At 38.7% G+C, this 22,926-nt stretch overlaps 2 protein-coding genes across 4 annotated transcripts; both read left to right on the forward strand.

Moving 5' to 3' along the window:
• The first annotated feature begins 2,512 nt into the window (after positions 1 to 2,512).
• On the forward strand, positions 2,513 to 14,757 carry arfgap3 (ADP-ribosylation factor GTPase activating protein 3). Its single transcript, XM_004548335.6, has 16 exons — positions 2,513 to 2,695; positions 4,434 to 4,552; positions 6,226 to 6,298; positions 6,410 to 6,541; positions 6,736 to 6,816; positions 6,931 to 7,024; positions 7,121 to 7,180; positions 7,277 to 7,323; positions 7,935 to 8,083; positions 8,315 to 8,446; positions 8,572 to 8,697; positions 9,860 to 10,012; positions 10,529 to 10,655; positions 10,880 to 10,967; positions 12,658 to 12,782; positions 12,868 to 14,757. The coding sequence occupies exons 1-16, from the start codon at positions 2,627 to 2,629 to the stop codon at positions 12,883 to 12,885; spliced, it is 1,593 nt and encodes a 530-aa protein (XP_004548392.1). The 5' UTR covers positions 2,513 to 2,626; the 3' UTR covers positions 12,886 to 14,757.
• A 955-nt stretch (positions 14,758 to 15,712) lies between these two features.
• Positions 15,713 to 21,252, forward strand: ikbip (IKBKB interacting protein). 3 transcript variants are annotated; one of them, XM_004548331.4, is made up of 4 exons: positions 15,714 to 16,161; positions 16,238 to 16,355; positions 19,689 to 19,910; positions 20,555 to 21,252. In XM_004548331.4, exons 1-4 carry the CDS (start codon positions 15,956 to 15,958, stop codon positions 21,119 to 21,121), a joined length of 1,113 nt encoding a protein of 370 aa, XP_004548388.2. In that variant the 5' UTR covers positions 15,714 to 15,955; the 3' UTR covers positions 21,122 to 21,252. The 3 variants fall into 3 exon arrangements, with proteins under 3 accessions (XP_004548386.3, XP_004548388.2, XP_004548387.3); XM_004548329.5 differs by lacking the exons at positions 19,689 to 19,910; positions 20,555 to 21,252 and adding an exon at positions 17,967 to 19,581 and having other exon boundaries at positions 15,713 to 16,161; XM_004548330.5 differs by lacking the exons at positions 19,689 to 19,910; positions 20,555 to 21,252 and adding an exon at positions 18,015 to 19,581 and having other exon boundaries at positions 15,715 to 16,161.
• Positions 21,253 to 22,926: the final 1,674 nt, after the last annotated feature.

Raw genomic sequence — 22,926 nt, forward strand, 5'->3', positions numbered from 1 at the left:
GCATGCGAAACACAGCCTTGATATGCAAGCCCGTTTTTAATTCACCAAGGGAATTGAACCTTTTTTATAACCAGTACTTGCATTTCTCCTGAAAGAATCCAGTCCATAGATGTTTTTTATTATTTGGCCTGAATTGTGAGATTCATGAACTTCATTTTAAATTGGTGTTTATATTCTCTCATTTCTTTCAGGGTTTTGATTTTTTTCCCCATTCAGTTTGTAACCGTTGTGGTTGTTGTTAGTTTTTCAAAGGAATGGTAAAGGTCCTCAGTTACCTTTATTCATGGGTAGACTTCCTTTAGTGACTGCAGCTGAATGTATTTGTTTTTACTCATGGATTGTTCACTTTTACTGCGTCCACTGACCCCACTCCCTTTCTCACATACCTTTCTGATGATTGTAGATATTTTTCATGCAACACTGAAAGTTTCTCACTTGAATCTTCTAAGTTCAGTTCTCGATTCTTGTCACATGCCAGGTTATGGGAGAATATTTTGTTTGATTTAGATTTCATGTTCTAGCAATAAAAACACAATTGAATATTGTATTGCATATACATTAATATTAGAACAAATCAAACATTCTGATTGGATGATGTGCAGGAAATTCTTAATTTATGATGCCACAAGTGCTTCTGTTGTTCTGATGCTGAAATGTTGTGATGGAGAATCAGTTTGTACATTAACTGAATGTTTATGGCAAACGTTCATCGACCGTTACTGCTATATCTGTAAATATGATTTATATTTTCCCTTCAGAGGGCCATATGAGTTGCTTTGATCACAAAATGCTTTGTGAAAAATTAATTTTCTTTGGGACCTATGCCATTGCTATCACAGCCTTAATGCACAGTTTGCAAATATGAACTGCACATCGTTCACAAAGAGCATTCATTAAATAACTATTACTTTTGATGCCTTCAGGCTACAGCAGAGGAGGAAAAAGTTTTGTTTTGTACATCAGTGAGGAAAGATGTTTGAGTGTTGCTAGCAAAATGCAGTGACAGTTATACTTGCACAGAAAGGTTTGTAATTGTTGTCCCACATCACAATAAATGAATTTACTGGGAAAATATACAGATTTTCTTCTTATATTTTCACTGAATAACTTCAATGAATTGAAAGACACTCAGAACTGAGTCTGTTTCAATAGGTAACACAAACCGTTACAGATTTGATCACTATTGTACTTTATTTATTAAAAGAAGTTTGACTGCATCTAACTTTTATCTGTTGCTGTAATTTTTCTTTTAATATATAGTTTTTTGCTTTGAGGGGGTATATCCTTACAAGGCACCATATGACTGTAAAATAAGTTTTATGTTGTAGCCTTATGCTATTCTGCAAGACGAGGATTTAAACGATACAACAGAAAGTTGAACAAATGTCAACAAACTGGAATATGCAGTTTTCCCACACACTGCAGGTTTCTATTTATAGTAAAGTCTCTCTCTCCATTAATAGTCTTGACACTGGTGTATTCCCTTGTGTTTCAGCTGGTATGATAATCATTTAGGCTTCCAATAAACATGCATCCACAAATCGCATCTCTTTTCAGAGACACATTTCATATGACACACATGTTGATATGTTATAAACTTAGAAAGTATTGGACATTGTTTTAATGGGAACTGGGTGTGTGTTTGTTTTTAAAAAGCCGTATAGCCCCGAGTCACTGCATTGCTTTGTTTGGTTTTAAAGAAAACTTAATGTGTGTACAATATATTAGATATAAAGTGAAAGGTAACTTGAGCTGCTCCCTTATTTCCCAAGTTGTCACCACAGCAGATAGATCTGCATATTTCATTTGGCACAGGATTTAGCTGGCTACCCTCCCATTTTTCTATACATTAGCTTGGGGCCCCCTGGGTCTGGGTGTCTCTTCTCACACTCGGGGAAACTCAAGTAATCCGAGTTACATGTGACCTTTCACATATAACCTTTTAAGCAATACACCACAGAGCAACTCGATAACAGTTTAAAAAAAGTGTTATTGTATTCCCTCATAAGAATCAATATAAAACATCTAACACACATATATACACACATACCTTGACGTTCCCTGTAGGGGATGCCACAGCTGATAATCTGCCTCCATTTCACCTTACTCCTAGAATTCTCTCCTTATCATTAGTAATAATGATCATATTAATAATAAAAAGGTGCCACAAAAGACGGGAAATGACCTACCACATTCCAAAATAATAACTAGATTAGATTTGATTTGAGCTTTATTTCTTTTTCGGTTCAAATGATCCATTTTTCATGCATTTTTTTTTATCTTATTGAACTATTTTATCATATTTTAGTATTTTTTATTTAGTGTTATTGTATCTTATTTCAAGACACGTTATTAAAGTTATATTGTTCAGCGTTGTGTTTAATGTTTTGGCTGCGGTCACACAGAAATGCATGAAATTCGAAGATACGTAAGCTATCGCTTATATGATCTAAAACTACATTGCCAAGAAGCCTTTGCGACAATAACACGACGACGGATCATTTCCAGCCAATCAGCGTCCGCCCATGGTGTTCTCTTACTGACGTGTCGGGTTTAGTTCAGGGGAAAAACACGGGTCTGCTTTTGATGCTGTTCCTTTAACCGCCAGACACCAACAGGTAGAAAAATGGCAGAACCCAGCAAGCAGGACATTTCTGTTATTTTCAAGCGACTTCGTTCCATCCCTACGAATAAGGTGAGAGTTAAATAAATACCAGAAAGACGGGTGTATTCTGGTGCACAAGGAAGTCCGCTGAACTAAATATCTGACACGTCGCACTTTATGGGAAACGCCACAGCTGGCTTCAGTTTGCGACCAATTTAACAGCTGTCTGACGTGTGTCATCTTTAGAATAAGTCGGGTTTAAAAAAAAACAACGTGTTTTTAAAACGTGCAGAAGCAAAATATCACAAAACTTAGAAATTGTAACCTGACGTGACGTGACGTTAGCAAACGGGGTGACAGCTAGCTAGCTACATTTTGACAGTTTACATTAGCCGTGTTTGTTTAAAGCTCCGTTTCTAAGGCCTTTTCTCGACTCGGGTCATGTAAAAGACAGAACAGACATCTTCAGGGACAAAGATGTGTTTGCGACTCGCTGCTGTAACTATTATCTGTTGATCTCATTGCGAAATTAACGCCACTTCACCAACAGCTGTTTGAGTCAGTAGCACAGTCTCCTGTTTATCCTCACAGCTGTTGCTTCGTGTAGTCGGACACTCTTCACGCTCTTGGCCTCCACCCGTGGACCATTCTACAACTGCGTTAATTTGAAAAGAATCCATGCATAAAATACTACAATACCAAATATACTCCTGAGACAAAATGTAAATCCAGTTGTTGAAACAGTGGTTATGAAATATTTTATAAAACACGTCTAAATATAACAAACAAATTTCCAGCTTAGAAATCCACTTCTTCCAGATCCACATGTGTTTTTAAACATTTTGTTAACATCAGCATATTTTAAAGAACATTATGCTCTGTAAATTGTGTCCAACAGCACATGTACGACCTAATTCGCCTTAGAAAGGAAGAGATAAAACAGTAAGATGACATGTCATGTTGTTCATGTGCCAACACCATGGGTAGACCAAAGGTCTGTCCTCTGACATATTTTTTTTTTTATTTTTTTTTTCAATTTTTTCTGACTAGTTAAGTGCATTGAGTGCATTAGTCTAACCAATACAACCCTATTACTCATATTACCAAAGGTTCAAAGTATCCTTTATTTATATGACCACATTTATCCCTAGATAGCATATTTTTCTGAGAAAACACTAATAACAGCTATGATTTGCAACCCTGTTGACATACATATAAAATAAACATTTTAAAATCATGAAATATTATTAAACAACACTGCTGTGGTCCTGAGTATTTGTCACATTTATGTCATAACTGCAAATAAAAGTACTATATTTCAGCCACGTTAACTTGTACAATCTTGTTACTCTTATTTTAACCAGGTTACCATATAATTTTTACTAAAATGATCGTAAATGCTTTGTTGTTGCTTTTTCATTCATAAGGGCTTAATCTGTTGCTTTTGTAAAAGTTTGTAGTACAGGGTCAAGTTGTTTAAAGTGATTAAACTAACTCTCATCTGAAACTGAGTATGCAATATGAGTTCATTCACTTAATAGTCAAGAATTTATTAAACACTATTTTAAAAATCTCATTTTTTTTTCTGCCATATTGGTTACCAGGTTGCATCAAGCATAGTATGCAACAAATAAAAAGTGCACCTTTGATGCCTGAACTGGCCATATCAATTTATTATTTGTTTTTATTACTTACATCAAATAAAATATCTTTAAATTATCTATATTTTAAAAAAATAGTCTTCTCCAGTTATAGAATGATCCGTCTCTTTTGTTAATATGATGAATATCTCGTGTGTTTGTATATATTCTTGCTCTCTGTCCCTCAGGTTTGCTTTGACTGCGCAGCTAAGAACCCCAGCTGGGCCAGCATCACCTATGGGGTTTTTGTCTGTATAGATTGTTCTGGGACTCACAGGTCTCTGGGAGTGCACCTTTCATTTATTAGGTAAGTCAGGAATTATATATTTTCCTTGGAGTTGGAGGTAAATGGACTGGTGCTCATGTCAATGTGTGAATGGGGCTTGTTGTAAGAAAGTTCTCAAATACAGTAGAAAATGTATAAGTGCTTTTTATCTAACATCACACACTCCAATAGAAGCATCAGGATCTTTGGGTTCAAGTTTACTTCAACATGCAGACTAGAGGAGCCAGTTTGCAGACAACCTCCTCTTCATCATGAGCCACAAGCACCTCTAACAAAATAATAAATCAAGAGTAAACAACAGTTCAGAAGTGTGTTCAATGGGAAGGTTGTGTTTGAGGATTAAACACTGAGAATTATTATTATTATTATTTTTTAATTTTCTGAGAAGATTTGCAGTGCGTTACTGACACCTGCTATGATGTATGGTTTGGAGATGTTGGGATTAACAAAAAGACAGGGGACAGAGCTTCCAGATTTTCACTGGGAGTTACCAGGACATGCAAGACTAGAAAAGAGTACATCAGAGGGATGGCTCAGGCTGAGCAGTTTGGAGACAAAGTTAGAGAGGCAAGGCTGAGCTAGTATGAAGATATGCAGCGCTGAACAAAGGATGCTGAAGATGAAGCTGCCCAATGGGAGGAAAAGAGGAAGAAAACGGAGAAGGTGTTGGTGAGCGTTGGTGTGACTTAAGAGGATCCCTGGGATAGGGTGAGATGGAGGCAGATGATTCGCTGTAGCCACCTCTTTGAAGTGAAAGTGGATGTGAATGATTATTTTTCCGTTTTTGCAAACAAAAGTGCCTTGACTCTGCTGTTGCTGTAATATTTTTTTTTAATTAAATTGAGTTTTATAAAAAGTTTTTGTTTTTTTGCAGTATAAGAAATTAGGACGTAAAAATATCAGCTCGTTAGGATAGTATTAAACCCTTTAAAAAAATTCAAGACAACAGCAGTCATAGAAATGAAAAGAAGGTAAGATATGCACAGTGTTTTGATCAAATTCCCTCTACCTTTTATAACCCAAACTGCAAAGATGTAGTGCAATATGGACTCAACAGCTCAGAAGTATACTCTCAGCCAAAAACAGGCCTTTGTAGGGTAACTAAGCATGACTGGTGTTCTTATTGTTAAGGCATAGGATTGTGTTACCTGTGTAATAAAAGTAAACTTTTAAAAAGATAAGCAATTTAAAAAAAAAAGAAGAAAAAAATAAACTGTCATTTCAAATGACTACATTAAAAGTGTGTAATGTAATAGTAAAGCTATTGTAGGCTGCTTCCTTATTTTGCAATCATTCACCACAACAGGTAGCTTCACATGTTTGACTTGGCAGATTTTTATGCCGGATGCCCTTCCTGACCCCACCCCAAAGGGATTTATTTCTCCTCCTGGACTTGAACCAGGGATCTTTCACTTTTTGGGCGAATGTGTAAACTACGAGCAGTAATCCTGGATACGGTATATTAATTGGACATAACAATCTCTAGAGATTTATTGTAATTTTGGATAAAAATAAATGACTTAAGCATCCAAAACAAATAAAACAGAATAAAGATGATTCAGATACAGTGAAGGATAAGTGGAACAAAGGCAGCTCAAGCAAGGAGATGGGAGTGGATAGGGTTCTGTAACCTCAGGTGTTTTTCTTTGTTCAAACACACATTCTTCAAACCCTGATCCTGTTGTGCCACACAGGTCCACCGAGCTGGATTTTAATTGGTCGTGGTTCCAGCTAAGATGTATGCAAGTTGGAGGCAACACCAGCGCAGTGAGTAAAATATCAGCACACTATCATCAGGTTAAAACTCCAGCAGTGTGTGACACAAGCGTGATTCTACCTGTTTGCTTTCCTGTTTCTTATTTGACCTCTCGGTGTCAGATTGCATTTTTCAGTCAACATGGCTGCAGAGCCAATGCCGCCAATGCCAAGTACAACAGCCGGGCTGCACAGCTGTACAGAGAGAAGATAAAGACTTTAGCCACACAAGCAACCAGACGCCATGGCACTGAGGTAACACTGACAGGCTGGGTTACAGTCTGAAAACACCTCCACGTTTCTCCTCAAGGGGGGCGGGGAGAAACCAACCTGGGGCTGAGAGATTAAATTTATTAAACACTGGCTTCCTGGGTATTACCCATATGCTTATCACACTTATAATAAACGCTCATATAATTGAATCATTTTACGGCTCTTGTTCTCCACAGCTGTGGCTGGACAGTCAGGCTCCTCTGTCTCCAACATCCCCAGGCGACAAGCAGGTGGATTTCTTCAGTCTGCATACACAGGTATAAGTGTGTGGTTTCTTCAATTGGGATTTAGTCCAGAACTTTCCACAGATATGCTGCACAGCCTGACACAGCGATTATTAATTTCACTACGTGTGTCTGTTTCCTGGCCAGGCTGTTCCTGAAAATCTGAACATGGCCAAAATGAGTCTGAGCCCCTCCGCATCAGAGAAGCTTTCAGAGCCAGAAAAAGATGAAGACCGTAATGGTATCTTTGTGTCATTGCTTAATAATCTGATTTATACTGACTCACTGCAGTTTTATATTAAAATAGTTTTGTGGCTCATCACATGTTTATCTTCAGGTAACTCAGAGGAGGGTCCCAATGTGGAAATGCTCAGTGTTTCACCAAAAGCAAACCCAGGTTTGAGTCAATACTGTGCATGTTTAGTTAACTCTACCTAAATGCCCGTAAAAGTCTGTCTAAATATTGACTTCACTCTGTCTGTTGTTTTCTCAGAGCCCTCTTCTCTTCTTAAGAAGAAGCCAGCAGGTGCCAAGAAAACAGTATGTATAAAGTTTTATATTGGTGTCATAATAAGTACAATAAAACTATTACTTAAGGGAGGAGGGTAATATTCAGACAAAAAATTCAAGTAGTGTCTGAGATAAATTTTAAGACAAATAGAAAGCCAGTCACGTTGTCTTACTTTACAAGCTCGGGTCAACCTGATCGTACTACACACCACAGCCACATAGGGAGGGCCACATTTACACCCAAGTTAGGCAGTGCAGCAGTAGTCACTGCATACACACACATCACATGATTGACCTGAGGAGACACAAGAACAGGTAAATAAGGTGAATCACAACAACAGTAGGCACCATTTACTGCCAATAAAATAAATTATCTTTACACGTTTGTTTTAAATAATGAATTGGGGTCCCATTCCACATGTCCCTGCAGTTTGCACTGTCCTGCTGCCTCATGGACCCATTTATAAGAGGTTATAGTATAGTATTATGAGAGGTTGTTTTTTGTTTTCTGAATTTTCCTCTTTTAAAATATGTTTTTAATCTTGGAGATTCTGAATGTTATCTCAGAATACAAGCTTCTACCCCAGCTCCGTTATCTGTTTTATTTGGTACATCATTGTAATGTGTATGTTTGTGTGCAGCTGGCCTCAAAGAAGGGCGGTCTGGGCGCTCAGAAGGTTAGCAGCCAGAGCTTCTCGGAGCTCGAGAAGAAGGCGCAGGCTGCTGACAAAATCAGAGAGAAAGAGAGCTTTGCTGGTGCCAAGAAGAACGTTACAACTGAGGAGTCCATGTAAGAATACCCATAGCTTTTTATTTCTTTTTCATTCCATCTTTCTTGTTGTAATCACTTAATCGGAAAGCGAATGTAACTTTGTGTCCTCTATGGCAAGATGAAATCCATGGCTCTTTCTTCTCTTTACCTCAGGAGAAAGGGGCTAAATCATGTATATTACTTAAGCTATGCACCACATTTGGCTCGTCTGTTTCCATCTCTGAGCTTACCTACTTTTTTTCTTCTCAGTGCTCCATCCATGCGGCTGGCCTACAAAGATTTTGAGCAGCAGAGGAAAATCGAAGAGCAGAAGCTGAAAGGACTAGAGGGGAAAAAGAAGGAACAGGCTGAGAGACTGGGCATGGGTCTGGGCATGAGGAGGTAAGACAAATTGGGAGTGAGGGGGGACAAACCTCTAGTAGATTTAAGATTTTTTTTTTTTTCTTTTTTCTCCATTTTAATGTGTCTCAGTGTCATTTTTACTCTTTCTTGGCTCTTCTCTGTAGTGGAGTTTCTCACTCTGTGATGTCAGACATGCACACCATCCAGCAGGACAATCCAATTGGAGCAAAGACCACCAAAGGACGGCGATTTATTGATGAAGATGACGATGAAGGGTCCTTCAGCTCTAGGTCAGATAAAGTTGATGTTGATAATATATAAACAAAATGAAATCTTGATACTGTGTTAATAATATTACAGGGTTTTTTTCCTTTTGAGTGAGACAGAGACGGGTATAACAGTAAAGCTGTAAAAAATATCAGTAGTGAAGGTAGATGAGTTTAATAGTTGGAGTTGACTATCCAAAGTAGCGGACAGTGGCTAAGAGAGGTGAAGAAGAGAGTGCAGGCAGGGTGGAGTGGATGGAGATATGTCTCAGTAATGATTTGTGACACCAAGTGTGAAAGGGAATGTTTACCAAATGATAGTGAGACCTACTTTGATGTGTGGTTTGGAGATGTTGGCACTGACAAAAAGCCAAGCTGAAGATGTCAAGGTCTTCATTGGGAGTGAGCAGGGTGGACACGATTAGAAATGAGTACATCACAGGGACAGTTCAGTTTGAAAAGTTTGGAGATAAAGTCAGAGAGGCAATGCTCAGATGATTTGGACATGTGGGTATATTGGACAAAGGGTGCTGACTATGGAGTTGCCAGGCAGGAAGAAAAAGAGGAAGATCAAAAAAGAGGTTTACAGATGTAGTGAAGGAGGACATGCAGAGGGTCGATGTGATAGGTCAGATAGATGTTTGTTTTTTCTTAAAAAAATTACTGATGCAGTTTGATTAAAACATATAATATTCTAAATGATCATAAATAAAACTGAGTATGGTACAAAAATATATATGGTGTGTGAAAAATGTAGTAGCTCTTAATGATTAACAGTTGGGGAAACCTGAAGTAGCATTTGTTGTGAACATCCATAGCCTTTTTAAATAGGAGTAATTCTTCTTGGTGCTCTTGCACTCAAATATATCAGTTATAGACGAATGAACCACTTGGCAAAGTTCATTCTTTCAATTCAGACTGTGTTGATATTGAACTATGTGTTGCAGAGCTCTTTGTTCTTTCTGTTTCTAATATTTCTTTATGTTCAGAGTCATTTTCAAGTTACAGGATTAATGTGGGATCTGTGAGCACTTCCCTGACACTGTAGCATGATGAATGGGAGTCTATAAATCTAACATTTGCATGCTAAACAATGTGCTGACTGTGTAAATTTGGGTATCTTAGTGTCAGCGTACTAGTAAAGTCCATTATCTCTCTTTTTGTTCTTGTTGGCTTCTTTCTTCAGGGTTCTAACTCGCTTTGAGGACCAAAGTGAAACCTCAGACAGTTTCTCTTCACGGTGGGGCGATGGAGATGATGGAAGAGGCTGGATGAAAGAGAGCAAGAAACCAGAGCCAGACTTTTTCTTGTCCTCCACTATAACTTCATTTGATGACAGGTTAGTTGTTTAAACACAAAACTGAAGCTTTCTACGTGTTTTTATGGTTAGGTTTAATGATTCAAAGCAAATTTTAGTTAAATACAACAATCAAAATTAACAGCAAATTAAGATAAGGGCTTTCTAGAATAAATCTGATTATGTTATCAAATAAAATAATCAGATTTATTCTATTTTATCAAATAAAATTACTAATTTACAGAAAGAAATTTTTTACACCTCAGCCGCAAAAGGCTGATGGGTGACATGCAATAACTCGAGAAGAAGGCAAAGTAGAACTTTCAACACATGATAGCATAAGTGCGTCTGCTAGCTGGCTGAGGTGTAGTGTTGGTGGTCATCAGTGTTTTTTAATTGTAGCTTAAGATACTTTTTACACAAAGGTAAGACTCTTCAGTCTTAAATATGTTTGGTGTAATTTAATTCAGCGTGTTCTTTTAAAATACACGATTTGTGCTTAAAGTACTTCTTCCTGTTGTCATATTATTATTTTTTTCTGTTGGTAACTGTTATCAGGCCCACAACCAGAAGGAAACCAGAAACAGCAGCGCTCTCAGACACGGGAGAAGCTCGGAAAAAGTTTGGAGATGATGTAAAAGCCATCTCGTCTGATATGTACTTTGGAAAACAAGACAACTCTGAGGTATACAAGCACAACGTGGACACACATTCTAAACCGTGCTTTTCCTTTGATTTCATTTGGTGAATACTAGACTGGGAAATCACATTAAAAACTGTCTGTATTTGTTCCTTGGAACTTGAGATAAGCCTGAACATTAGTTCCTGAAGGTCTTTAATTTAAATAGAGGTTCTTAAATGGTCAAACATAAAACTTGGTTGAAATTTTCAAAATTTTCTGTTGTTCAGTATGAAGCCAAAACCCGACTGGAGAGATTTTCTGCGAGTGCATCCATAAGTTCAGCCGATCTATTTGATGATCCAAAGAAGCAGACTGGTAAGACATGACTGTCTCTTCTTTTCTTAGCGCTTGTATGTTGAGCCGCTCGGAGGAACATCTTAGTATGATTGTTTGTTTGTTTTTAATAAGATGCCGACTTGTGTGATTCTTTAAAGTTGGATTTAACAACCTGTTAACTGTGTGCTTTTCTGATACATCTTCCAAACTCCAGGTCATTTTGTCAGTAATAAGTAGACAAACGCACCACAAATTCAGCTGTGTTCTTAATTTTATTGGGGACTTTGGGTCACTGATTAATGCCGGTTGCTAAAACTGTATCATAAGAGAGAAACTGCACATGTTGGATGCTTGTTCCAGGCTTAGTTAGGTGGTGGTCACATTGAGAAGACAATCTTGGCCTATCCTACTTGGTGTTACACTGTTGGGTGGAATTTTAGGTGGAATGGAGGTTTTCCACCTGTCTGATGACCCTTGAATCTCTGCTAGAATAATTACATAATAAGTATTGAACTGTGATACAGGTTGTAATATAAAATATTATGCCCCTGAAATTATGAAAAGAAGTCTGACTTTTGAGTTTATTGTGAAGCTGTGCTGAAATTGTGAGTAATTTATCTCACATACACTGAAGTTTTGCACTAGCTCCAGAGTGATTAACCATACCAACTGTGCATACTGGTCGAACTGGTCTCAACCCTTGTACCTCAGAGGAAATCTAAATACCGTAAATTCTTTCATATGATCATGTGAAAAAGCAGGTTTCACAAGACTGAAAACATTAAATACACACTTACTGCTTCCACAGGCATTAAGAAGGTAAGTAGCCTCCAGGTGCTGCTAATCAAAGGCATTTGAGTAATTGATTTTGAGCAAGTGTGAACACCTCTGTGACAGCAGACGTTTTGTTTTCCTGTTCTGGAGCATTCGGGGTGAAAGATATCAGCAATGATCTTAAAGAAGCAATTGTTGCTGCCAATCAATCTACGAAGGGTTATAAGGCCATTTTCAAACAATCTGAAGTCGCTCATTCTACAGTGAGGACAATTATTCACAAGTGGAAAACATTCAATATAATTACTGATCTTATCAGGAGTGGAAGTCACTAGAAGGTCAGACCATTTGTAGCATTTTATTTTATTTTTTTAGTTTCTCTGTTTCTGACTCTACAGGCCTCAGCATGTTGGCATGTTAAATGTTAATGGTCATGACTGAACAAGTATAGTTTGTTTGGAAGGATTGCCAGTTTAGGATTGCAAAGTTGCATCTGAACAAACCACGAGACTTCTGGAACAATGTCCTTCATACAGATAAAACCCAAAGTAGGGATGTTTGTTTGGGGGGGCTTGCAGTCACAGACCCCCATGAATTCCTCTGTATACCAAAGTATTGTAGAGTCGAATGAGAGGCCATCTGTCCAAGAGATGAATCTTAAACAAAACTGGGTCATGCAGCAGGACAATGATCATATCACAGCATTGCTTTAACGAGCAGGCCAAAATTTCTCCACAACAATGTGAGAGACTTGTAAGATCATACAGGAAATGATTGCTTCAAGTTATTGCTGCTAAATGTGCTCAGCAGGCTACTGTACTTTGTTTTACACAGGACTGCAGAGAGTCTCCTGAAAACTGTCTTTTTCACATGACTGTACATGCGAGTGGCTTCTCCACGAGTCCTCGAGCTTTTTGTCTCTCTGTCTGCTTGACTTTTTGCCTCGTGTCCACAGCGAGTTCGTACCGTCTGAGCAACGTACTCCCCAGTGCTCCCGACATGTCGCAGCTCAAACATGGAGTGCGCTCAGTTGCAGGAAAACTTTCAGTCATGGCCAGCGGCGTAGTTAGCTCAATTCAGGTCAGTCAGATATATTCCAGCGTATGATAGAAGTTCATCAATAATGACGACGTCTCATGGTGCTTTTTTAATTTCCTTTTTTCAGGATCACTACAGTTCCTAAGTGAACATGTCGGATTCACCGTCCATAGGTATCTTCTGTTTGCCAGTTAGATGACATTTCTAGTGGGTGCTCATCGTGGGAGAGTTGGGAGGAAAATATAAATCAATGCTATGAGCAAGTCTGCAGAATGTACTTGTATATTGTATATCTATATCTAGTTTTTTATTAGATGATGTATATACATAGTCGTAGTCTTTGGGATCAAATAAAGATGAGCAGAGCACAATATTTTTCGGTGGAATTATTTTCCCCCTGCAAACACCTTGAAGGAAGATATTTGTGTATATACAGCTATGAAGAATATTCAGCCTGCATTATGTTAAGTTTGCTTTGAGCTTCGGGGTTTTACATATATAGAAATGCTGTATGTAGCAGTCTGAGGAGCTAGGAGGGCTATCCGTTTGATTCCTTTACCTCCGTAAGTACTTAATTCAGTAACTCACTCATCACGTGCACTTTGTAGTGTTGTTTTTGTGCTTTTTGTTTTTTTGTGCCCCTTCATGCAGGGTTGAAAGTGTCCTTTCTGTCCCCAAAGTGCACTTACATTTGCTCTTCCAAAGGCAGGACCAAAAGCTGATTTAAAACAGAGGCCTTGGGGAAACAGATATACTTTTAGTAAGAGTACTGTAAGTTATGTAAACTGATGCGTCACTAGCACATAAGTGTCATTATCCTGTGAGTCGCAATTTGTTGTTGTTGTTGTTGTTGTTTTTTGGAAGTCATGCAGAAATGCTTATAAAAAAGGAATGTGATATGTCAAAGTTTTAAGGAGTAAAAAAACAATTATTATAAGATATAAATATTTCTTTAAAACAACAAATGAGCTTCGTAAAAGCTCCAGTTGCATAGAATTAGATGCTATGAAGAATTCAGTCATCATTTTAAGAAGTAATTTTTGTTAGATTATTGTTTTTTTTTAATGTTCTTGAAATAAATGCCTAATCATCTTGGTAAATCTCTAAATTGTACACTTAGTATGGCCCTTGGATCGCCTCTATAAAACTTGAAGGATTTCTTGATGTGCTGAGACCTTTTATGTAGCTTTCAGGCCTCGTTTCCACTTTAAAAGAACAATGTGAATGATCCCTTTAAAACCATCAGTTATTTTTTTCTGTTACTTTAACTGCCATCATAAAAGGTTTTAACTTTATATATGCTATTGTTTCTAAACACAGTAGAACTACAGGCAGTGCTTGAGTTAGATTTGATATCTGTTCAGAGTAAAGCTTGCGCTTTTGCCTTTTTTCTGTCCTTTATCATTGTCCAAAGTTAAAGGGACTAATTAAAGCCCGGACTCCGTCATAATAGTACAGACTAATTTCTGAGAAGCTGGAACATCCCAGGAGTTTGATTTGACATGTTCAAATATGAAACACTAAAGAGGTTCTTAAATGGTCAAATATATTTTTGTTTTTTGGGTTTTGTTTTTTAATTCCCATCAGTAAATGCCTTAGTCCGGAGATCTTTGATTTACACACCTTCTTGTTGTCTCAATCTAGGTATCTTTTGCACATGTGTTGGAAATTGTGTGTAACAGCTTTTGCTTGGTTGCACTCTAGTTTTTGCCCCTAAGTCGGCATATATGTTTTGTAAGATTGTGTCTCTGCCGTTCTATATTGTTACATGTAGGAGCTTGTATAAGCTGCATGGCCCTTGTAGCCCTCAAAATAAATATGTCAACACATCCTGAATATGAGATGGATTAAGAAACTTGTTTATTAAAACTCTAGTCCGCTGTGAACTGCTACATACAATCTTGTATAGGGGTTTTTCATTAATGAAAAAACTTACAGATAGATTTTGACCATTTTTGACACTCAAAATGTAAGTACGACTTTTGGGAATATGCCAAATAAATGGTTTGTGCTTAAACTTTTACTGTCTTCATTATTTGTGTAAATGTGTCTGTGGTCCGTGTGCCTGCAAACTTTTTTTTTTTTTTTTTTTTTTAGATTTAAGTGGGATTTGTTTTTTCTTTTTAAGACATCTTATTCACAGTACTGTGCAAAACTCTTAAACATCCAAGAACCCAGCCTGAATCTTTGAAAATGCCAATGACAGCACAGTTTGACAGGCATAAAATATTTTTGCATTAACAAGATGATTCTCAAAGAGCTATTGGCAGAAAACCTTTATCATCAGGGTGAGTAGTGTGCCCTAAAAAAACTGGAGGACCTGAGAGATGCATCTGGCCCTTCTGTTGTCCCACCCACTCAATTTTCCCTTACCTACTGTACTTCCGTATCTTTTGTAAATTTCAGTGTTTCATGCAATTGATGCATTCATTTCCAATTTTTCTCTATAAAAATATAAGACTAAAGGGTGGCTCAAGACCTTTGCGTGTTTTTATTGGGCAAATATCACTTCGTTAAAAGTCAATAGTATAAACCAGATAAAAGCAGCAGTTCTTGCTTTAAAAAGCTGAAACGTGATCTCGTGTTTTTGATAAATATCTTAAATAATCAGTGAAAATTTAAAATTATATCAGTAAAGTTCTCTTCCACATCGGACAGTCTATCAAATGTTGATCTACTTCTGCAGACATTAATCCACTTTGGCCAATTTCAGAGCAAATTCTGGCAACCGCTTACGTGGCCGGTTGTTGCGTTGATAGTCGTGCGGTCATTGTCGGAAATTTGATGCAAAATCAAACAACACTGCTAAACCTGGCGAAAAGTTGCTTAATTTAAAGGTTTCATCACGAACAAATAATCAGTTACTGGAGTAAAATGTTTCTCTTTAATTGTGTTTATAGCATTTAAACAACTAAAAGCGTTGGTGCTTTTAACTAGTTAAACATTACAGTATTAATATTTACGAGCTTACGAAGCACCCCTTGAAGGTCGCATTTTCCCAAGGAACAGGGGTAAAGAAAAAGTCCTTTTAAAGCGCCAACACACGCACACTCAGTCCGTTATTTTTTGCGTTTTTGAAGTTGATTTCTACATTATGAACTTCTCTCTAAAACAGGAGTCTTGTTTTTCTGTGCAAGGTAACAAACTCTGGTAAGCCCGTTTAACTCTCTAAATAGGCTATAAAAAGATAACCAGCGGTTTATTACTGCGCTAAAATGCCTACTGAACTAAAGCAGAGGAGGAAGACGCAGGCACAGAAGCAAAGCGATGAACCATCAGAAGGCTCAAACGGGAAAGAAGAAACGCAGAAAGTGAAGACTGAAGCAGGAGACGAGACAGGAGCGAACAAAACGTCCTCGGGCCTGGACATTAGAAGTGTAATGTGCTTGTTGTCGCTCGCAGCTTGCGGGGCTCTGAGCTGGTAAGTCCACATATTAGTATTAACGCTTTCTTCAGAACTACAGAGGACTTCTCTCTGAAGGTTTTCTGACTTTCAGGTTGGTGCTGCAGCAGAATGAGAAGTTTTCCCAGATTGAGGAAAAATACAGATCTCTACACGGAAAAACTTCCAGTCTGTTCGACATGGAGGAGGAGATTGTCAGAGTTTCCAAAAAGGTACGTTTGATTGACTGTGGAGCAGATCCTCAACGTGTTTGGACCATGAATCTGCAAATTTTGATGGGTGTGAATGTCAAATACTTAGCGATCTTTAAATATTTAGCCCGACGATAAAGAGTGTAATTCCCCTAGAATTAAATCGATTTTAAGTGTATTTTACATGAAATTACGATGTAATTATGTATCTATAAATATTTACTGCTAGATACAGTAGGATAAGGGTGTAATAATAATATGTTTTTAGGCAAGAAGAAATAATTATACTCTAAGTATCAGCGTAACTACTTTTAAGTAGTGCTAACTCCAGGTATTTCACAGGAAAGAAGAAATCATTCCGTTTTATGTCATTTTAAGTTGCGCCCAAGTAATTTTAAATAGCCCATAAGTAATTTTAAGTAGTTTATAGCTTGTATGTTAACATGTATTTTAGAGAAGATGTAATTAGAAGAAGTTATTATACTGTAAGTACTATGTGTAGGTACGTTTAAGTAGGACAGCACTTCAGATATTTTACAGGAAATAATAACTTAGTTTTAAGTAATTTTAAGGTTTAAGGAAGTTATGCATTACTGAAAATTAGTTACAGTGTAATTATTTATTGGCTCCTGTAAAAACGTGAACTGTTGCCCCTTATTCTACTGTATCTAGTAGGTATTTGTAGGCAATTATTAATACTTTGGATAAAATAGATTTTATTTGAGCGGAACTGCTTTTTAACCACACACTGTATTATAAAACGCTACCTTGTTTTTAACTGGACTCTATGGCTACCAGATGTTCTTTATTTCAACATAGAATTTAGTTCTTTGGGCAAAACAAATAAACTTAACAATGATTGTGTTGTATTGGGTTGCTTAAGGAAAGCTGTGAGACAAATATTCCAAAATCTGGACACATAAAATCCAATGTGTCTGTTCACCTAAATTCCATTTGAGATTATTGCATTTCAGCCCATTTGAATTTAAGTTTAGCAAAGAAAAAGTGTCTTCTTATTATATTTTATTTATTTTATATATATTTTGTTTAACCTCAAGGGAGGGGAAAACTATGGTTACATTTTTTGCAGAATTAAACTTGCTTAGTCTTTGCATTTCTTGGGACATTCTGGGGTTTTTTACTCACCTCAAACATATGCAACTAACTTTAAGCATCAAGTCAGAAGGGATGCTTCTATACCTTTTGTAAATTCCTATGTTTTAAAAACACCTTAAAACCTTCCAATATTACCCAAAGTCAATGACAGGTAGAGCAGAAACAACTGCTTTGATTTTTCTTTGTTTAAAAGATGTCACCTGAATTTGAACCAGGACCTGTATTCTCATGGTATACTGATTTGAACCACAAGATGGTGCAGCAAGCCTTTATTTACCAAAGCAAGTCATTAGGGGTGCATTGTTATTTACAATTATGGGCACTTCTGAAAACATGGAAGTACACCCAATGTCAAATACTGCCCCCTGGTGTTGAAAGATTTAGATAACTACAGGGATAATTACAAAAAGTACCTTTAAGTTAAAGAAAGGGAGAAAAAAAACTATCTTCATGAATTTCATTCTTTTAAAGTTGAGTTATCACTGCACCACTTTGTGTATTATATGAATACTGCAGATAGAGCTCCCACAGAAACAGCACTCCTGTTTTGTGTTGCGGCTGCAGCTTGCCGCCTCTGAGGATGACCTACAGGATGCGCTCTCCACCATCTCCCTGGTGACAAAACTCCAGCAGGACATCTCCACCCTCCATGCTGCTGTCACGACAATACAGGCTGATGAAAGCTCTGCCTCCCGTGATCTGGAGAAGGTCAACGCCCACTTCCTCAACGTGACCGAGACGTGGCAAGAGAGTCTGGCAGCCATCACCACCGATCTCACCTCACTCAAGGCCGAGTCCAGGGACACTCATGCAGGAGCCACAGAGCGGGTGAATGAAGCCGAGCGGAGAATCCGTTCACTGGCGGAGAGGCTGGAGGAGCTCAAGGACAGCACAAAGAGGAACGCCCGAGCTCTGGAGCGCACAGAGGAGGACGACGTCAAGCGAGCGCAGGATCAGCTGGATTGGAACACCAAGCAGATCCACAAGCTGGAGGAGCAGATCGGCATCCTGAACAAGAGGGAGGCCGAGCTAAGCTCTCAGCTCCAGGAGCACATTCCCCGTGCGAGGGCCTGCGAAGAGCATCTGCCGGAGGTAGAAGAGGCAGTGCGCTCCATCCTCAAACTGGGTGGAGATCTGAGCGGGATGGAGAAGAGGCTGGAGGAGGTGACCTTGCAGGTGTTCGGCACCGAGGACAGCATGCTGAAAGCAACAAATGAAATCCTCGAGCTCAGACAGGAACTGGACACCCTGCAGGCTCAAAACAGCATCATGAAGATGAAAAATGAGTTGTCCGTGGTTAAAGAGGCGGTCCGTGAACTCACCATGGTGTTGAGGGAAAGTGGGGTTGACAGCCAAATGAACTCTGACGCTCTGGAGGAAGTGGAATGGAATGAGGAGGAGGAAGAGTGGGAGAAAGATGAAGAGGATAAATTGACCGAGCCTTTTCTTGATGACCTCACAGAATGATGTCATTGTTGCTGTTTTTTTGTCCACTAGGAAAAATGAGTAGGAATGTCCTGTTTAACTGTAGGCTGTAAACCCCTTAAGTTGAGTTTAGTAGTATCTCTGTAAACTTTGTACCTCACTTTAATGTCAGAAAACTAGCCTGATGTCAACACGAGCTCATTAAAACACTGCACTGTATTACAGAAGTCGGATACATTTACCTTTGTGCACCATTTTATTAAATATGCCCGACTACTCTCAAGGTATCCATATGCACTGATACAGTTTTAAAGCATTAAATGTGCCAGTCTTTGTTCAGTCTTCTCTGTTTTTCTCTATTTTATTCAAATGTAAACTGGATATGTTTTAGGTTTGAAAGTTTTGATTGAGAACAAAGCAGTTTCATATCACCACCTTTGATGCAAGGTCGTCATTGTTGATCATTTTCTTTGCACGTTTTTGTTGTTTAAACAGCAAAAGATCCCCTGATCAGTTGGAAACAAGCAATAATGAACAGGGTCAATAAAATTTCTAAGTGTTAGATTAGATTTTAAACAGAAGAAGCTTTGCAAATATCAAGACAATCCACATATTTGAATGTCACGTTTCCATCTTGTTCTTGTGTCACCTGTTGTGTCACTAAGCTTATTTAATAAAACAATCTTTTTTTGTTTTTACAGAACAATGTCTGATTTGTTTTTTCCTCTCAGTGAATCGTCTTCTGTCCTGAGGTGTTTGTTTTGTTTTTTTTTTCCATTGGGGAAAAAACATGTCCTGTACCACCTGTTTCAGTGTGAGAGCGTCCAGCTGATGCTAGAGAGTCTCGGGGGTCAGCGTGGGGCTCTGAAGTCTCAGCTGGAGGGTTTGGAGCAGGATGTAGCTCGGCTGAAGGAGTGGGCTACTGGCTTGACTGAGAAGAGGGCTCAGCTTCAGAGCAGCTTGACTTCACTGAGAGAAGCTGTGGGTCAGATCGAAGCACGGACATCGACCATCACAAAGGACTTTACCAGCAAGGTTATTGATGATGTTATTGATGTCGCGTCTTTTCTTTTTCTAGAGTGCAAGTGTATGTGGGTGGAGACTAATCATATTGATAGCAACTCTGGTATCGGTATCTGATTAATACTAGAGCAATCGATATTGCCGTTCAGTATGTAGCCCACTGAATTCAGTTAAATACTTTTTTGGGGGTGGAGGGGTGAAAAACTATACCTCAGCTACACCACATTTACATTCAAGGTCTAAAAGTTTAAAAATAGATGAAAAGCTGATAGGGGTGCTTTATTGTACTATTTATTGTGGAAAGTAAAAATGTGATTTAGTGATCATTAAAATCTCTTCGGAAATTGCAGGTTGATGATAATTTCTCTCATAAACAATAACACACTCTGCTATATATTTCGCGTCCCTTTATAGGTTAAAAGTAGCAGTATTGGTATCAGCAGTACGGCCGCGTATTTATTTGGTTCAGTTGATACCCAAATTTGCAACAAAAAAGCATGTTCACCTCTGCAAAAGATTCTTTTTGCTTTTTTACAGATAACATAAAAACGAAAGACTAAATACTTACACAGTGCTGTGCAATAATGCAAAGCCCTTACAAAAAAAGCTTTCTTAGTGCTGTTTCAGACATTTCTTTTTTCCCTATGGCCATCTAGGTGTCGTCAGTGAGGACTGATGTGCGCAGGATGGATGGCCTGCACTCTGAGGTGGAGTCTCTGCTGACTCAGGTGGGCGAGCTTGAAGACGAGGCTGCTCGGGTGGAGCACAGCATGGTGAAACGCATCGGGGATGTGCTGGCCAGCAGCATCGATCGAGTTTCCAACCTCCGATCCGCATCTGAACGCAATTCTCAGGCCACAGAGCAGCTCCGCAGACGCATCCCTGAACTCGCCAGCGCCGACGAGCAGATCTCGGAGCGCTTGGTGGAGCTAGAGAGCGGCCGGGCCCGCGTGATAAGAACGGTGACCTTTGCCAGCGACCTTAAACCAAAGGTGGCTAATATTAGGAGAGACTTTGGCGCGTTTGAGCCCCAGTTGTCAGACCTGACTCTTCGGATAGGACGATTAGCAAAAGATCTCATGGAAAGAGAGAGAGAGATCGCTGAGCTTCGACAGACATTAAGCAACCTCACTGCAGTCGAGGGAGATTTGAGCGTCACAAGTAAACAGGTCAACGAGATAGCTGATATAACAGACATTGGAGAGATACACAAGCCAACATGAAAAACAAACCGACATTGGCTTCAATTCATCGATTTAACCCGATTACCTGTCATACTGCTGTTTTAGAACAAGAACAAATACTGAAATAAATCTGTTTTTTATTACGAATAAAACAAATGTGAGCATCTGAACACCCTTGAAGCAATCCCTATGATCTGAGGCTGTCAGCTTTTCTAAATGGCGTAATATGATCTGGACCTCGAGGATGAAGATTTGATCGCTTTATTGTTTTTCTTTGCCTGGCTCCATCTAAGTGTCAGTTTCATTACTTACCAAGTCAAGAATCCCCAGTAAAACAAATACAACTGCATGAAAAGTTTGCTGGTTTTGCCCCCCAGAAGAAGTTTCACTTACACAACTCTCTTTTTTACCTGCACAATTCTCTCATACATTTCCATCGGGTTTCATGCCATGTGCGATGGCTTCTCCTCCTCCTTCTATAATCTCCCTGATATTCAGTATGGGCCACATAATACTAGCTTTAGGGGATACAGCAATACAGTAGCTTGACATTTTGAGGAATGTGCCTATTCGCGTTCCAGCAGAGCTCTGCAGAATCTCTCTCGTGTCTCCAGGGTAAATGTGAATTACTGAGTTATAGCTCCAGTTATTGGTTCTGACCAGCCCTGTCACCGATTGCAAGTAGCCACGACAATAAAACCACCTGCCACATATTGTTTGGATCCCCCTCTTCAAACCAGAAAAGCTCTGACTTGTCAAAGCTGGACAAAGGACCTCAGTGGGACCCCTGGCTCCAGTGACCTGCAGGGTGCTTGTTCGGTTTATCTCACAGATGCTCGATCGGTTAAAGTTCTGTGGAAATCGGAGGCCTTAGAAGCTGTGTCATTCTTCTCTATTCATTTATTGCGCTTCCTCTTTATAGTTTTAACTGTCAATTAACTAATAATTACTGCAGTTTTTAATCCTCTCCAGTCCAGCCTCCCATTAATATAACGCTTAAATTACACCAGTCTAAACACCATTACTACATCACACACACCATACATTTTCTATAGAAACCAAGTGTAACGAAAAGCAGCGGTTAATTGTTTTCCCTTTTTCTTTCTACCTTTTTTATGGTGCCATTATATTTCTCCACTTGCGTTCATGTTTAAGCATGCTCTTTCATTGTTTTCCAGTGTTGAAGCTACCTTTTAAGAGTCAAAGTGCTATATTATGATTTTGGACTTGCTTCACACCCCCTCGGTTCATCCTTTGAAATAAGCCATTTTAGATCCCTTTCTTTTTCCCTTTAACCCACCAACATCGGGTTTAAGTGGATTAGCTACCCTAACTGACATGATGCAAAGCCAGTAAATAAGGAAAGGATTGAACTGTTAATCAACCACTTTCATGGCTTATTCTGTAGTAGTATAAGTGATGCAGATATCCCAATGTACAAGAATCTGGTGTGAGTACTGCACTACTAGTGTGTCTTATGAATGCCAGAAAAAAAGGTTTTCCAACTTAAACAGATTTTATAAAGCGATGATCTTTCAGTGCCAATGGTTTTAATGTTGTGTCTGATTAGTTTGGTAGTCCATGACCCTTTTTTAATGTTTGGAACATTGAAAACGGCTGTGCTGCCTGTTTTCATGTTCCCCGTGTTTACACTGTGCTCAGAGTGATGTCAGTAATATCTTACTGACATCACTCCCCACGCATCAGTTCTTCTTACAGCTTTTACTTAACACATTGTCCTAAATCGTCTTACCTTTACCATTAAAGTGCTACAGACTTGGAAATCCAGTTTGTCACTAGAGATATGCAGTACATGAGTGTTTCCTGATGTACTCTCTAGATTA

Source organism: Maylandia zebra, linkage group LG17, assembly GCF_041146795.1.
Source record: "Maylandia zebra isolate NMK-2024a linkage group LG17, Mzebra_GT3a, whole genome shotgun sequence".
In the NCBI taxonomy this organism is placed as follows: domain Eukaryota; kingdom Metazoa; phylum Chordata; class Actinopteri; order Cichliformes; family Cichlidae; genus Maylandia; species Maylandia zebra.

Bases quoted from the DNA above. Each gene is read 5' to 3' on its own strand.
- arfgap3 (XM_004548335.6), top strand. From the start codon at position 2,627: ATGGCAGAACCCAGCAAGCAGGACATTTCTGTTATTTTCAAGCGACTT. The intron at 7,025-7,120 runs GTATCTTTGTGT...GTTTATCTTCAG, and splicing joins AAAAGATGAAGACCGTAATG to GTAACTCAGAGGAGGGTCCC. The intron at 8,698-9,859 runs GTCAGATAAAGT...TTCTTTCTTCAG, and splicing joins GAAGGGTCCTTCAGCTCTAG to GGTTCTAACTCGCTTTGAGG.
- ikbip (XM_004548329.5), top strand. From the start codon at position 15,956: ATGCCTACTGAACTAAAGCAGAGGAGGAAGACGCAGGCACAGAAGCAA. The intron at 16,162-16,237 runs GTAAGTCCACAT...TCTGACTTTCAG, and splicing joins GCTTGCGGGGCTCTGAGCTG to GTTGGTGCTGCAGCAGAATG. The intron at 16,356-17,966 runs GTACGTTTGATT...TGAATACTGCAG, and splicing joins TTGTCAGAGTTTCCAAAAAG to ATAGAGCTCCCACAGAAACA.